Genomic DNA, 17245 nt, shown 5'->3' with positions numbered 1-17245 from the left:
GACAAATCTGCGGGGTGCCTGGTGTAAAATGAAAGACACCTTGATAAACAAGCCTTTTATAATACACAGCTTTTTACACCTTTTCTGGGAGAATATTGTTTTATGCCGCATAATAAATAGGCCCCTAAATGTTGTGCATCATAGCTATGTGGTAGAGCGTCTGGAAATCCACTGGATTAAGTGAGGAGATGACTTTTGCCTTTGCCTTTCACCTGGCCCATAGATACAGCCCTAATTTGCATATTAAAAGCAAAACAGAATGGACCTAGAATAGATTTTCCTGCCATGGCGATACCATCGGTGCTGACTACACCTGGGCAGAGACGGTAAACAATACAGTATGAGAAGCAGGAAAAGAGAGTGAGGTAAATTGTGTGAGTCACTTATAGCAGAGGTGATCTGAGTGGGCGGCTGGTGGGCGTGGCGTGAGAAGGAGCCGGTGAGGGGCGGGGCTAGGAGTCTGTTCCTCCTCTCTACAGCTGATCGGTTGTCATCTCTCCCCGCAGAACTCCGGATCCCCCTAAATTGAGAAGGTTTCTGCTCACTGCAGAGATGGAACACGCAGAGCTGGCGAGATCGGCCGCCGACAAACTGCTGTCCTACACTACAGACGAGAGCGGCTGGAAACTCTGCAAAAGAACCGTGAGTAAATGAATGGATACAAATCTATGGCCCTGGCTTTGCAGCCGTATTATCACATGTACCTGCACTGTACTGACAAGTAAGGCCCTGGGTGCTGTACACTAGTGTTTGTGCCTGTGAGTCACACTGCAGTGAATGGAGCAGAAGAGTTTTGCTGGGCAGGGGATGAGATATTATCTAGAATATGACACTCTATTCTGTTTGTGATACATATTGTAGCGCTGTAGTTCAGTAGCCAGAACTGCTTTTAAAGGATCATTGGAATTTGTATTAGGTGTAGTCTTTGTATTATCCATGTTCATGTACTGACCCCTAATCATTCACAGGCCCACTCGCTGCTTGAAAAGAATGTTTGTGGAAGGGCATGGCCACATCTGCTGACATTAGGTTTCCAGGGACATCCAGATCCACAAAATTAAAATAAGGGACTGTACAACATACACCCAGTGCCGGGCGCTGAAGGCTACCGCAGCAGTGCGCAACTAAGTACGCGCGTGCGGTAACCGCGCGCAACCGAGTACGCACGTGCGCAAAGCACTTTGACTTCAGAAAGCGCACCCACTTTTCACAATTGCCGGACTAGGGGTAGGCTGCATGTGAGGTACTTGCCTGGCGCCCCCCAAGCTTTGCGCCCTAGACACGTGCCTCTATATGCCTACCCCTAGTTCCAGCCCTGCATACACCTTTCTGGGGCTCTACTACACAGGTGCAAGTAGGCATTACAGTGTGCTGTGCTGGATGCTCTTTGCTTTGTGTGTTATTCCTAGTGTGGGCAGGGAAGGCAAAATATCAGATGGCAGGCAGAGGAGTGATCATGGTAAGAGTGAGGACAGGGGCATACCTCCACATGGTTTGGATTTGCACCCTGCAAAAGTGCTGGGGCTTGCCACAGAATAAGGCAGAGCAAGGGCAAGTCTGTGTCCTTAGGAATCTGAACACTTCTTAGGAGCAGATGCATCTAATTGTTAAAAACATGAATTGAGCCATTTTCATCTAACTGGACAGTCATCTAAAGGTAGCCATACACAATAAGGTCGCCAAACAAGCGGATCTTAACCCGATACGGAACGATCAGATTACAAACAAGGGAATGCACCTCTCCGATCCATATCTGGCCAATTGTTGGCCCGATATCAATCAGGGAGACCAGTTGGAGGCCCCATACACTGATAGATAAGATGCCAAATCGGTCTAAAGGACTGATATGTCCCATGTATGGCCACCTTAAAGGAGAATTGAACCCTAATGTTAAAAAACCCCTACGACCCTACCCTACATAGACACCACTCCCTCCTCCCCTTAGCCTAAGTGTTACTCTAGACAAATGCCCCCTCACTGCAGATTCAGGCATCAGAGTTATGGGTGCCATCTTCTTCTCTTGGCAAGCACCTAAACTCACGGATATTGTCGAAGCGCTAGTCTCATCCGGAAGATTACCGAAGCAGCTGACAATGGCGTTCATGAACTCCAATGCCTGAATCTGCCCTAAGGGGTAAGTAAAACGTTTGGGGCATTTACCCGGTGTAACACTCAGGCTGGGGGGGAAGGGAGGGGACTGGGCACAAGGTTTAGTTGCAGACAGAAGTGACATCAGATGTGACCTGGCACCCTCTTACTCCTGAGTGATTCCTTATGGGGGCTGCAGTGGAGTGGAGTTTTGGTTATTTTTAGATTTCTCCAGTGCAGCAAGCCACAGTAACCAATCAGACCTTTGTTTTAATTTTCTGTAGTATGATAGGCTCATGAAATCTAAGTGCTGCTTGTTATTGATTGCTATGGCTGCCAGCACTGGTGTAATTTAGCACACATGTACGTAAATAAGCCCAACTGTGTATTTTTATTAGGGTGAAAACATTAATACTGCAGTGTTGTGGTGCATTCTGCAGCAAAATGAGCATGATATGACTGTATGGAAAATCTGATGAATGCCTGATCTTTAAGGCCTTGTGTCTTATCTCAGCTACTAGGTGACTATATATGTATGATGCATCAAGATGCCAATAACTGACAAGTTAAATGTGGAATAACTTTTTATTTTGTTCAACAGAGAGAAGTTGCTGTGTACTGGAGACCATCAGCAGAGTTTACAGGAAACCTGTATGTAATCTAACTGTGTATAGTGTGTTTGTTTGTGTGTGTTGGATTTTCCCCAGCCAAGAGTTTAACCCTGATATTACTGTGTGTAAACCACACACAGATTCATACAAAGCGAATTTTACAATACGTTCAGTCATCTCAACTTGCGCCCCACCCCATAATAATTTTTTTATGAGGGTTTTGTGTTCACACGTCAGACATTTTTTACTATGTGCCCAGCTCCTCCTCCTCATAAAGAACAGCTCTGCCTTTGGGCATAGGTTTCAGGTGGCCTTGAATGAGCACAACTTTAATGCATGGTAAAAGCTACTGTGAGTGCTCATGTGTATGTACCCTTTTAAATGCTGCCTTTTATGCTGGTTAAATATTGACCTTTTGTAGTGTGGATATTCAACCACGAAAGTGGCATGTTTGGTTTAAAATCTGCTGGTTGTATGTATGTTTTTTAAACTGAGGTTATGATATTACATTATAATTTGTTAAGTAAATTAATAATATTAAGCTCCATCTTTCTACTTAACCATAACTGCCTTACTACTATATACACAACTAGTAAATATGGGAATGGTTTGATCACCAGAACAATATTTGATTAAGACGAAAGGGAAATAAAAAAAATATTAAAAAAGGAGAATGTTTTTATATATTACATACTGTACATGAGCCGGTATTCAGGCAAGCAGCAGGATTAATTTGCATTGTCCCTGCATTATTGTGCAGAATGTCAGTCTGATTAATGATCGTTATTTGGCCTAGTTTGTTTGTGGCTAAATCAGGCTCAGATTTCCTTCTTTTGCAACCACACCAAACAAGCAGATCTACCTTTATATGGGCAGAAGCTTAACTGTGCTATTCAGTTTAAAGTTAGTATGATGGAGAGGGTTATATTCAGAGACAATTTGCAATTGGTTTTCATTATTTATTGTTTAAGGTTTCTTTAGCTTTGTATTCAGCAGCTCTCCAGTTTGCAATTTTAGCAAACTTGTTGCTAAGATCCAACTTACTCTAGCAATCCATTGATATGAATAAATGAGATATGAATAGGAGAGGGCCTGAATAGAAATTAAAATAAATCAAAAATGAAGGCCAATTGAATAGTTGCTTCTAATTAAGCATTCTATATGCTGCAACTTAACTCAAAGTTAAACCTCCCCTTTTACTGTGAAAGGCCTTTTTGTTTGAAACAGTGCAAGTGTTCAAGCCTTTCAGAATGAACCAACTATATTTGGAGCAAACTTGTATAATATGGCTCATGATCCTACCGTATCATTTAAAATATCACTCATTTTTCTATTGAAAAGTGTCATTGTGTGTTGTTTGAGCTGTTGGTGCTCCAATTGTAGGCCCACACCTGTGTCATTATGGCCATTTTGACTTTAGCACCAATCATTAGCGGGTACAGCCATAATTAGGTTTGGACAATGAGTCATCTTTTAAAAGATTTCGTTTCAACATATTTTGATAAACAGATTTGTGAAGAAGAATGAAAATACTAGTTTTGGCTATAAAAAGGAACCCTCTTCTATGCACTGCTAATGATGTCAATTGTATTTATATTTCAGGTACAAAGGGGAGGGAATAGTATCAGCGAAACTAGAAGATGTTTGGGAGTGTTTAAAGCCAGAGCCTGGTGGCCTAAGAGTGAAATGGGATAATAATGTAGATAAATTCCACCTTATTGATGCTATTGCTGATGTGAGTATAACATGAGAGGATTTAAGGGGCAACAGGTCAAGATTCTATACTGATCTGTTTGTTCCAATACAATATAGTTTTACAAATGTTGTCATAATTTCCATTATGTATTAGCTGGATATCTTTCATCCATATAAATCATAATTTATGTTTCTTTTACTGTATGTAAATATATTAGTGCATCAATGGCTATAATAACATGGATTTTAATAAAAGAATAATTAGCATAGGCTTATCTGTATGTGTTTTTTAAACATGGTGTGCAAAACATTTGCAACTATAAGAGTAGGGCAAGCATCTGCAGAAATCGCACCCACAATTTTCCCTGCAGTCAGTTGTATGTTGACCCCCATTCTTTAAAGATATTTGCGTCAAACTGAGCTCTTTTGCACCCTGCACATTACTTATGGAATCTCAAAACGCAAAACATACACCATCGTCCCGGTCTCGGCTCAGGCTTCTGCATATAATAACTGCCTCTTGCTTCGGGAGGAGCCCTCTGCTACTTGGATGCAGCCAGGTCTTAAAGTGAGAGGACTAAGGGGAGAGTTCTGGAACCATAACATGTACAGGAAGGACAGAGGACCAGGGACCGTAGTCAGGGAACAGGCCAGGTCAAATATAGGGTAGAGGTAATGCAGACAGCATGGATACACCAGGTCACTGATTTGACTCCAAGCGGGATGTTACACTGCATCAACAGATGCCGCACAGTTGTGTTTAAAAGAGAAGGGAAGTCATTTTATACTTGAGGGTGCCAAAAGTTAGGCACCCCCAAGTGATTGTATTTACTTACCTGACACTCTGAGCCATTGCTCCTATCAGCAGAAAACTGAACCCGACCTGGGGTTGTGCCAGCGAGCACCATGGATCAATCCTCTTCAATGCTCCTTTGCTCTTCAAATTTCCCGGGGCAGACGCATGCGCAGTGGAACGAAAGAGACGACTTTTAGTTAAAGTTCAACTTTTCTCTCACTGCCCTTGCAAATGTAAATGACCCATATTTTCTTTAGTGGATATACACAGATTTTTATGTTTTACAAATCCCCATAAAGCAGTGATCATTAACCATATTGAACAACATATATGAGGTCTCACAAGGCTCATACATGCTATAGAGAATGTATTATCTGGGGATAATACAGCTCCCATTCACATGAAAGAAAATATGAAACAAATTATCACTCAGCGGTACAGTAACAGTACACAAAGCATGGCTGCTTCATACTGATTGGTTGATTTATTGCTTTGCAAAATTCTGGTTGTCAGCAAGACGTGTGTTCTGCTATGCAGATACACCGCAATTGTCTATATCATTTTTAAAAAGACTATGGAAGCTTCACAGTCTCACTCGCATTATTTTTGATTTGTTTTATGTAGGATATCACAGTATGTCAAACAGTAACACCATCTGCTGCCATGGGTATTATTGCCCCAAGAGACTTTGTAGATGTGGTATTAATCAAGCAGTATGAGGATGGCTCCATATCTTCTAATGGTGAGTATGGTCAGACATAGGAGACAGTTATATGCTTTTTTTGCTCTTTAAATCAGTCATTTAAAAGTGATGTCCAACTAGGTCAGTACAGCGGCAGGTAACTGGCTAAACTGGTTTCTTTTGCTTGAGTGCATAATATGGCCTTTATGCTATCTATCTCTCTTAAGGTGGCCATAGATGTTACAATTACGATCTTTTTACAGGACAACTTCCAATACTAACTGTTGGGGAATTGTCAGATATACAAGAAGAAACAATAGATTATCTGACGATTAAGCACTAACAGTGGGCGATGTTCGAGGTGCCTTTAAAGTTGCCCAATCAACATTTTCCAGCCAGCCGGATCGACGAGCTGACCATTATCCAAGCCTTCTGTCGATATCGGTCAGCTCATCTCCCACCATAAACACACTGAATATTGGTGTGTCTATGGCCACCTTAAGGCTTGGGGCCTTGACTTTTAGGCTTTTGGTATTGATTCAAATATGTCAGTAAAAACTACAATCAAATTCTGGCACATGTAGTTCAACCAAAGATTTAGAACTGCAGAATGAAAATCCAACATTTAGACGCTTTAGTCTCAGGCTCAGATTCCCATATATAGTGCGGTTCTATGTGATAAATTATGCAATAAAGGTTTTGAACCTGCACCCACAAGAATACAGAAAAACTGGATTAGAGTGCGGCCTTTGAATATATATATATATATATATATACAAAACCAGAGGATGGCACACCGTTCCAACGTATGCCCAGGTGCACGGTACTGTATTTTGTTTACATTGTGTGACTTTATTTTAGCAACAAATGTGGATCACCCTGGTTGCCCACCTCAGAAAGGCTTTGTCAGAGGATTTAACCATCCGTGTGGCTGCTTCTGTATACCTGTTCCAGGGTAAGAATTCACATAGAAATACTGTTCAAGGGACATTTTAACATTAAACATTTTTCAAATAATTGTATATTGTGTGACTCAAAAGTAAAGCTGTGAATAAATATATAACATAACATAAACCAGTATGCGATCACATAGTTTGTTCCACTGAGGCCATACCCTGATCACACAAATGTTTACATATAGATGTTATCCAAAATCATTATTTACACCAAACACATTCTTAGCACATGGCCTAGAAATAGTAAAGGGAACCTGTCACCCAGCCACAGAATGCTGAGAATCCTTTTCAAATTACACATGTAACCCAAATTGTTGTTTTATTAAAACATCTATACCTGATATTAAGTATCTGTAAATCTCAGCTGTCAATCATATGTTGTCTCCTCCACCCTTCACGTCTAATTGCATGTAGTGGGTATTTCTCATCCAGCATGTTTGAGGGCCATAATACAGTAAAATGATGATGGGCCGCATCTGGTCTGTGGGCCTCCATTTTCGACAGCCTTGCAGCATGTACAAGTCATAGGGACTAACAGAGCCGGTCTCTCATAAGGTCCTCAATTTCCATTCACCTGGCTCAAAAAGGCCATTTACAAATTAGTTGGAATATCTGGAATCTGCAAGGATGAACCGCTGGTGGTCTGCAGTGCATTTCTTAGGAACACAAATCATTCATAGTATTTAGTCAATAAAAACCCCTCTGATTTTTAAGTTAATCCATGCAAGTAATCAATGGGCGAATATAACTAATATATTCAGCTTTTAAAAACAACGCCAAAGCATATTAGAATAATACATTCTATGGATTATGTGTCACTTTGTATTTACTGCCTGCTATTTTATTGCTGCTTGTCTGTGATGCAAGATTTAAGAGCAGGATAGGAGTAGTCATAATACGACTGGTAATGGAGAAGTTTTATCATGTAGAGTTATGGTAGTCATATGAGAGCTGTAGCTTAGTTACAATAGTTGGCTGTAATTATTTTAAACATACCATGATGTGACTTTTGATTTTGATGCACAACATTTTTGTTTTTTTGTACCTCTCTTTATTGGAATTTATTTTTTCTTTTTCCTTCTACAGAGAACCGAAGAAAACCCGAGTATTAAGCTTCTTTCAGACAGATCTTAGTGGATATCTTCCTAAATCTGTTGTGGAATCATTTTTTCCATATAGCATGGTTAATTTTTACAGCAATTTTACAAAAGCTGTGAAGGCAGCGACTGTATGACATACTTCAATATCTCCGCAAAACATCTTCCATCGTTTGGCATTCCAATAGAAAAGGTCAATTAAGACTGTAAGAAATCACATCACTATCCACAATGGAGTGACTTATCCATAAATGTCCATTACTATTCTTCTGCTGCAACTCCCAGAATCCCTAAAGAGTTTCTGTGACTTGTGGCTCAAGAGCAGCTGGCCATATGGTTTTAAACATTAGGCCTTAAAGAGAGTTGTCAAGGTACAGGTGGCTTAATTGGTGACATGGGATAAGACTGCTTGTGTTAATTACAGTCAGATAAATACAGTACATCTAGACTCTGACCCCTGTGCACCAATCCATACGCAATAATCATCTCTCCTAATTTAGCGTGTGACTTTCACATTGACCTTTTTCATGGTATATGTAGAACTTAGAGAATATTGTGTCTCAAATGTCAAAAGTTTTACAGGTTTGCAAAAGCCTTAGGTGAATGAAAGAAGGAACTCATTGGAGAGTTATTGTAGTCCTGCTATTTTATATTGTTATTTCAATGGACATGACAACAAAACTTTTTTACATACCCATTCTCTTGATGTTCCCATCTCTTAATTTATTGTCCTACACTAGTTGAGAAATAGATATCATCCAGCTCAATGGATCTATGTACTACATTGGCTATTCTGTCTTATTGCTACTAGCTTTACACGGGAGGAACAATTTGTCAGCTCTTTGTCACCCTCCCTTGGTATTCCTATCATGTTCAACAGGTATAAATAAGAATAATGGTGTCAGATGATTTGTAAACCCTGTCTTCATAGTCCTAGAGCATACAATATCACACTGTAAGCTTTAGCTGCTTCTGTTAGAAGCAGAAAGTGCCATACTGGACCTAATACTCCATTGCCCTGAAAAACCCTGCACATACTAGGCTTATTTATTAATATAGGTATTAAATCGCATTAGTGCCTTTGCCCATATCCACCATATCAGATATTTGCTGTTATTTCTAGCATAGTAGAGTATTCATAGCTATTTGCTGATTGGTTGCTATAAGTAATTAGACTTATGCTTCCTCTCTTTCTTATTATATCACAATCTACTTGCACTTTAGTTGCTTTGGAAAGTAAAACAAAATAAATGACAAATTAGATGATTTATGAATACAAGTAGCTCTGCTTACTGAATCTGCACAAAAGTTATTTTATTAGCATTTAGAAAAATAGCTATTTACACTGATCGCACACAAGCAAAAATTAAGGTATATACAAAAATGCCAAGAAAACAAATATTGCATAATTTAGGATGGTGTTCATATAAGGGAATCAAGCAGTTTCATTGGCCACATAGCACATGTAGTATGTTCTGACACTTTTCAGCAGGCTTAGAAGCACCTCAGCCAGGTGGTTTCCATTAAATCAAATAACAGACTGCATGATGGGCTCGGGGGCTTCACAGCCAGCTGAAAACAGTGGTGGCAAGTGTTCCTACTGTTGATTTTGACTGGGCCAGCCTAGTGCAATGAAGGCTTGTTGACTTAATTAGAATGTTTCAATAGTGCTCTGCCAGAGTGTAATTACATTAGAAAAAATACCGGGTAGGTCATGACCCATTATTGCCATGGCCTTTTTAAACTTCCATTTTTAATCTCCTAAATGCATCCTGAAGGTGAGTAGGTGAGAACTCCTTCCATTAACATCATCTGCCTATTCTGCAGGCATTAGAGGAGTTGGCTCACCAACAATGAAAACCATGGTTGGGCAATCCCTAATCTCAGTTCCGACAATGAGAAAATAGACTGAGTTTGATGTGAATAACAGTGTTTCTATATGCATACCGTATTAATGAGTTAATATAAACTGCAAACTGCTAAAATTGCATTGGATTTGCAAATCCATTTCCGTGCATTTTCCTTGAAACTCCATCAAGATCACTGGGGTGAAAAAGGCAGTAAGTTTGGATTACAAGAAAATTGCAATAATTTGTAAAGCCCTCTAGGCTACTATTATGGAAAGCCTGGTTAGCAGTGATGTCCAACATTAAACCCTTTAGATGTCATACTAACTCTCCTCTTCTCAAAACTAACTGTATTCATCCCACCAGCAGCTGGTGGAGTTGTATTTCAAGTAGGATTACTAGTTGCCCATCAGCACATTATTTCTAATCAATTGTCAGGTTAGACCACTAAAGACTAGTGTGCAATGTGTTAATATTGATTATTAACAATGTAATGATTATTCATAATAACCAGATGTTTTGGACGTATGTAAATGGTCATAAATATTAATAAGTGGTTCCCATAAGGTTATATTTGATTGATCCTGTCATTTTTACATAGCATTTGTGTGGTCTAAAAGTACCAGCGGTGACAGAAGCATGTAAATGCAGAGAAATAAGTACAATTGCTTTATGTTAATGTATTGCATTTGCCAGTTTGAAATTATTCACATGTGTGTGTCTATTTCTGTGTGTATTTGGTATCCACAGCAAAACAGCCCAACAAACTGTGCCAGAGTACCAGTCTTGCCCAAAAGCATGCTGACCACTTTGCACATTCAGGAACTTCTAACCTCCATTACATCTGCACAATACAAATATTCCCTTAGTGATACCAAGAAGGTGGTTTGCCACTGAGTGGTCTAATGTGGAGCCTTGCTTAGAAATAGCCAGATGGAGAAATGGCAAAGTCACATCATGTTAGAGTAGATCTGTGACATGAATCAGTAGAAAGAATGGCATTTCATATCTTATAATGCAATCTGCTCCCATCTAGAACAAGATGGGGCACATTTACTATTGATCGAATTTCGAGGGTTAATTAACCCTCGATATTTGACCGTCGAAGTAAAATCCTTCGACTTCGAATATCGAAGACGAAGGATTTACCGCATTTAGTACGATCAAACGATCGAAGGAAAATCGTTTGATCGAACGATTAAATCCTTCGAATCGAACGATTCGCAGGATTTTAATCCATTGATCGAACGATTTTCCTTCAATCCCAAATTGGTAGGAAAGCCTATTGGGACCTTCCCCATAGGCTAACATTGGTGCTCGGTAGGTTTTAGGCGGCGAAGTAGGTGGTCGAAGTTTTTTTTAAAGAGACATTACTTCGACTATCGAATAGTCGAATGATTTTTAGTTCGAAACGTTCGATTCAAAGTCGTAGTCAAAGGTCGAAGTAGCCAATTCGATGGTCGAAGTAGCCAAAAAAATACTTCGAAATTCGAAGTATTTTTTATTCTATTCCTTCACTCGAGCTAAGTAAATGTGCCCACATGTGTTAAAGCTCTGTTATGTCTGAATGCTAGTTATGAGAGTAAAGTATCAAACGTTATCCTAATGCTCTATTGGTTCACAGTGGAGTAAGGGCTTTTTCTCCTAATGACAGCTTGGACAAGCCCACTTGGTAAAGTCTTAATGGCATTCCATGCTTCAAAACGCGTGAGACCTTGCAAACTGATGTTTCCCAGCTGCAGTAGTTCATCTCCAGACTGCACTGCATTATTCTTTTCTGAAACACCTGCAGAAACAAATATAGATATCATTTTTGTAATACAGTTGGAATTGCAATACTCAATATGTACTCATGTACAACCTAAAGCTAAAATAAAATATTTTTTTTTTAGAAATATATGGCTTCATGATGGCTTTTAATGTATTCGGAAAAAAAAATCCTACAGATAGACTGTGATTCATGCTTACTTAGCACTTAATCATAAGCTCTAGAGAGGGCTATCAGATAACAGCATATATAGGCACCAAACCACACACCTCTTTTACTTAAGACCAATCAAGTTAAAATACTTCACCAGTTACATCTCAGATGCTCAAGTTTCACATTACCAACACCATGATATAGCTACTGCCTAATTCAAGGTCACAATATAATCAATCCATAGGTTCCAACAAGGTGGAATCGGTTAAGGTATATCAATAACAGATCATGGAGCACTGTTTAGAATCAAATACAAGAACCTTGCTTAGAATATAAATGCACATCAGTCCATGCCCCCAATGGAGCTTACAATCTAAGTTCTGTATCACTTTCACATGTGTAATGGTCAACTTTTTTAAAAAATTCAATTTATTTGCTTAAACTGGGCTGTATGGGAGATTGCCTTCCTATTTTACAGCTTTCCCGATGCCAGATTTGCAAATAATTGAGCTGTAAAGCAACACACCTTTAAAAATCCTGTTAATAATGACAGGTCTGTCTCCTTGTACAGAGCCTTTCCCACCATCCAAGCTGAATCCGAGTCCAGCCAAGGATTTTTCAAGAGTAACGACAACGATGTCCCCTGTGTCATCAGAATCTGTTGAGAAGAGAGCGCTACATTAACTCTTGGAAAAGAATAAGAAGGCTAATAAATTAAACTTAACATTAAGAAGAAGCAACCTTTAAATATGAATTGTATAATAGATAATAATAGAGAGATATCGACTTTACTTGTATGTACGAAACAAGTATGCAGCAATATTAGTGTAAAATAGTAGAGAGTATTTCTGTCTACAGATGACTGTCAGATCATTATCATTGTTATCATGATATAGTTATAAAGCATCTTCTCAGACTAAAGGCCAGTTTTGATTATCTATATATATAACAAAGGAGCTTGTCACTGGGCGCATGTAAGTACAGTAGCCAGGCAGCTCTTCAGAATTTCCTCTTTTCCTTCAGGAGAATCATGTGAAGGGCCTCTGGAAGAAGCATCATCGTCCCGCTTGGACATTCTCGCTTTCCTTGCAGGTTTCTTCCACTCGCCTATTAGTTTTACTCCTTGCTGTGATCTTGTGCTCACTTTTGCACCCTGCTGTGACTTCTGGGTAATTTTTGGGGATTCTCTCCAGGCTTGTCTTTTCCACATCTGTACCCTGGCATTGCCTTATGCGGCACTTTAATATTATCCCACTTCTGACACCATATGTCACTGGGCGCATGTAAGTACAGGAGCCAGGCAGCTCTTCAGTGGAAAGTTTTGTGCTTTATTTTTCATGCAAATGAAGAAAATAATGTGCAAAGCTGCAGTATGCACTTTTCACCAGCAGGAGGTCAGCAATAACCCTGCAAACAAACACACACACACACACACACACCTGAGCTCCAGAACAATCTCTCACAAAGGCTTAACACCCCCAATGATTTCAGTCTGCAGCTTTTATAGCTTCCAGACTGCTCTATGCTGACACCATGTGATCAGCATCTACCCTATAAATATTCATTAGGAGAGGCTGCCCACCCCTTTAGGAAGTGGCTTCTCTGAGAGCTGTAGGTACAATAAATGTCACTATTATATATAAAAGTAAACCTTTCCATGCACACTTGTGTCTTAACATACAGCAAAAACAGCTTTCAATATACAATTATTTTAGCACCATTTACATATACTCTGAACACAGCTGAGTCACATGCTTCAAACAAAGTAGGCCTCAGTTTGTTAACCAAAGCTAAATAACACCCAAAGTATTTACATACATTATACACATAGCTATTTACACAGATTACTGGCCAGCAAAACAAATTAGCATTAACAAACAAAAAAAACTAAATTCACCCCATCACATATCCCCCTCCTTAAGAAGAAGGGTACCTTCTTCAGAAATACTCAAAAAAACCTTATCAGTACTCACATGAACATGAGTTTCCTCAAAGACAGAATTATTCTTCCTTTTCAGTTCCTGCACCATATCTAGATAAATAGTCAGCATTGTGATGTTGACTACCCGGCTGGTGGTGAACTGTAAATCTAAATGGTTGGATTGCAAGGTACCATCTTGTAACTCTTGCATTTTTATCTTTCATTCTGTTAATCCATATAAGTGGGTGGTGATCAGTCACTAAGGAAAACTCTTGACCCAGTAGGTAACATCTTAATGACTCTAGTGCCCACTTTATTGCTAAACACTCTTTTTCAATGACACTATACCTAGTTTCTCTAGGGAATAGTTTTTGGCTTATGTAGAGCACAGGGTGCTCCTCTCCATCAATTTCTTGACTCAGTACAGCACCTAAACCTTTCTCAGATGCATCAGTTTGTACTATAAATCTGTAATCAAAATTAGGACTTTTAAGAACTGGTTCAGTACATAACATGTCTTTAAGCTTCTGAAAAGCTACTTCACATTGTGGATTCCATATAACTTGGTCTTTTTAGTGAGATCAGTCAATGGAGCAGCAATTTCAGAGAAATTTGGCAGGAATCTCCGATAATATCCAACCAAACCTAGGAAAGAACGTACCTCTTTCTTTGTTTTTGGTGGAAGAATCTCAGCAACGGCTTTAATTTTGGTTTTGTCAGCTTTTACCTTGCCATTTCCTAGAATATAACCTAAATATCTGGTTTCTGTAAAACCTAGAGCACACTTTTTCGGGTTAATTGTAAGACCAGCCGATTTTATAAGAGACACAACAGTATCTAGATGTCGGAGATGACTTTGCCAATCTGGGCTAAATATCACCACATCATCTAAATAAGCCGAACAGTATGAATCATGCCCTCTTAGGATGCGGTCCATAAGGCGCTGAAAAGTAGCAGGCGCCCCATGGAGACCAAATGGCATGGTTACAAACTGAAAGAGTCCCTGGCTAGTTGCAAATGCTGTTTTCTCTCGAGACTCTGGATCTAAGGGTATTTGCCAATAACCCTTTGACAGGTCAATGGTAGAGATAAATTTAGCTCCACCCAGCTGGTCAATTAACTCATCAATGCGTGGCATTGGGTATGAGTCAAATTTAGATATGAGATTGATTTTCCTGAAATCAACACAAAAACGAATAGAACTGTCTTTTTTTGGAACCAGTACTATTGGTGAACACCAATTACTTACAGAAGGTTCAATTACACCAAACTCTAACATCTGCATTACTTCTTGCTTTATAATTTGTTTGTATTTTTCAGGCATCCTATAGGGTTGCTGACGAATAGGTTTTGCATCACCTGTATCAATGACATGCTCAATAAGATTAGTTCTACCTGGTGTTGTCACAAAAATACAATTGTACTTGTCTAATAACTTGCCCAGTTCTGTTTGTTGATCTAAAGTTAGCACAGAAGATATATTAATCTTACAGGCTTCAGAACTTTCTCTGTCCAGTCTCTGATATGCTTCTTCAGCCATATCAGGTGAACATTCCTGCAACACCATCAAAGAAGTATTTTCTTTCCTCTCCTTCCACTTTCTTAGGAGATTTACATGATAAATCTTTTTGTTCCTTCTACCTGGAATCTGAATTTCATAATCTACAGGACCCACTTGTCTCAAAATCTGAAAGGGACCCTGCCAACGAGCCATTAGTTTATTCTGCTGACTGGGAAGTAAAAGTAGGACTTTTTCACCAGATTTAAATGTTTGTTCCCTTGAACGTTTGTTATACCAGGTATTTTGATTGGACTGAGCATCAGCTAAATTTTGTTGTGCCATTTCTGACATTTTGCACAATTTCTGTCTCATACAATCAATGTAGTCAATGACACTTTGAGGACTATGTTCATCACTTACCCAGTTTTCATGAATTACATCAAGGATACCCCTAGGTTATCTTCCATAAAGTAATTCAAAAGGTGAATAACCAGTAGAGGCTTGCGGTACCTCTCTATAGGCAAAAAGAAGATAGGGTAACCATCTATCCCAGTGTTTTGGATCATCCCCCACAAACTTTTTAAGCATACACTTTAAGGTTTGGTTCATCCGCTCTACTAAACCATCAGTTTGGGGATGATAAGGAGCAGTTCTCAGTGCTTTTACTCCAAGTAGTACATACAGCTCTTTTAAAAGACTTGAGGTAAAATTTGTTCCCTGATCAGTTAAGATTTCTCGGGAATACCAAGAGAGCTGAATATTTTAATTAGGGCATCTGCCACAGATTTTGCTGTAATGTTTCTTAGTGGTATGGCCTCGGGGTATCTTGTTGCATAATCACAAACAACAAGTATGTACTGATTACCCTTACTACTTTTTTCTAAAGGGCCAACTATATCCATTGCTACCCTTTCAAATACTTTCCCCACAACTGGTATTGGGATCAAGGGAGCTTTGTCACTTGGCTTAACAGGTGCAGTGTTCTGGCATACAGGACAAGAACTGCAGTATTCAGCTACTTGCTGATGAATACCTGGCCAAAAAAATCTGTATAAGATCCTATTCAGGGTTTTCTCTCTACCCATATGACCAGACCATGGTGTTTCATGGGCCAAACGAATTATTTCCTCCCTAAACATTTTAGGAACCACTACTTGTTCTTGTATTACCCCCAATTTTTTGTTTTGTCTTACCCTTATAAGGATACAATTTTGCAAAACATAGCAAGGCTGTTCATCAGGTATTTCAGAATTACTTACAACCTTTTTAAATAATGGCAACAAACTGCTGTCTTTTCTCTGAGCCTTTTCAATATCAATGTCCCAATTGACTGTAGCAAGAAAGTCTCTTTTGGGCTCATTGTGTTCTGCTTTCCACTGAGCCTTTAAAAGTCTCTTTTCCCTTTTGGTCTTACCAGGCTTACCTTGTCCTTCAAACAAATCTGAAGAAAAGGGGAAAAGTTTATTCCAGGTTTCCTCACTGGCAACAGCTTGCTTTGCTTGTGCCCTCGTAGTTACTGCTACCATAGGAGACTCTGTCCTCTGTTGTGGCAACAAACTTAGAAAACTAGGAAAGTCTCTTCCAATAATCAAATGGTAAGGCAACTTGGTGACTAGTCCAATAATCAGTCTGTGGACAGTTGATCCAACTTTAACTTGTATTTTGGCCAAAGCATGTTTTTTCTTGTCACCATGGACACAGGTTATCGTGGTGTTTCCTAAAATATTAAGATTTCTTAATAGACCAGCTTTAAGCAGTGTCTGGGGACTTCCACTATCCAATAGGGCTTGCACTTTCTGGCCATTTACATGTGCTTCAACCAAGAAACCACCATTGTCTCCAACAACATTAGTAGGGTTACTTTTGTTTTGTACTTTATGACAAAATCTGGCAATATGTCCAAGTTTTCCACAGCTGTGGCATTTTACATTTCCACGGTCTTGAGGATTTACTCTGGGCTGTGGTTCTTTTTGCGGAAAGGGTTTGTATCGTACAGTATTTCTTTGCTCTGCTTCCCTTCTTGCTAGCAAAAAGTCCTCCGCTAGAGCAATTGCCTTTGAGCTTGTTTCAGAACGATGCTCCTGTACCCATAACTTTGCTTTCTCAGGCAGAATTTCAACCAATTGCTCC

At 39.4% G+C, this 17245-nt stretch overlaps 2 protein-coding genes across 2 annotated transcripts in view; one reads left to right on the top strand and one right to left on the bottom strand.

Annotated features, from left to right (window-relative positions):
- Nucleotides 1-485: 485 nt before the first annotated feature.
- On the top strand, nt 486-8284 carry stard5.S (StAR related lipid transfer domain containing 5 S homeolog; the record flags this gene model as incomplete). Its single annotated transcript, NM_001096296.1, is given in 6 exon segments — nt 486-642; nt 2690-2739; nt 4302-4434; nt 5815-5932; nt 6734-6827; nt 7915-8284. Coding segments are annotated over 6 exon segments (633 nt in total). The 5' UTR covers nt 486-552.
- A 2822-nt stretch (nt 8285-11106) lies between these two features.
- LOC108712315 (pro-interleukin-16-like) overlaps nt 11107-17245 on the bottom strand; it is a 72090-nt gene continuing 65951 nt past the window's right edge. The window contains exons 19-20 of the mRNA XM_041588272.1: nt 12220-12351; nt 11107-11558 (exon numbers count right to left, since the gene is read on the bottom strand). Coding sequence (XP_041444206.1) covers nt 11383-11558; nt 12220-12351 — 308 coding nt within the window. The 3' untranslated portion in view covers nt 11107-11382. The remainder of the gene's footprint in view (nt 11559-12219; nt 12352-17245) is intronic.

This window comes from Xenopus laevis, chromosome 3S, assembly GCF_017654675.1.
Source record: "Xenopus laevis strain J_2021 chromosome 3S, Xenopus_laevis_v10.1, whole genome shotgun sequence".
NCBI lineage: Eukaryota > Metazoa > Chordata > Amphibia > Anura > Pipidae > Xenopus > Xenopus laevis.
Note: the sequence above shows the minus strand (reverse complement) of the source record. Positions and strands in the feature narration are given on the sequence as shown.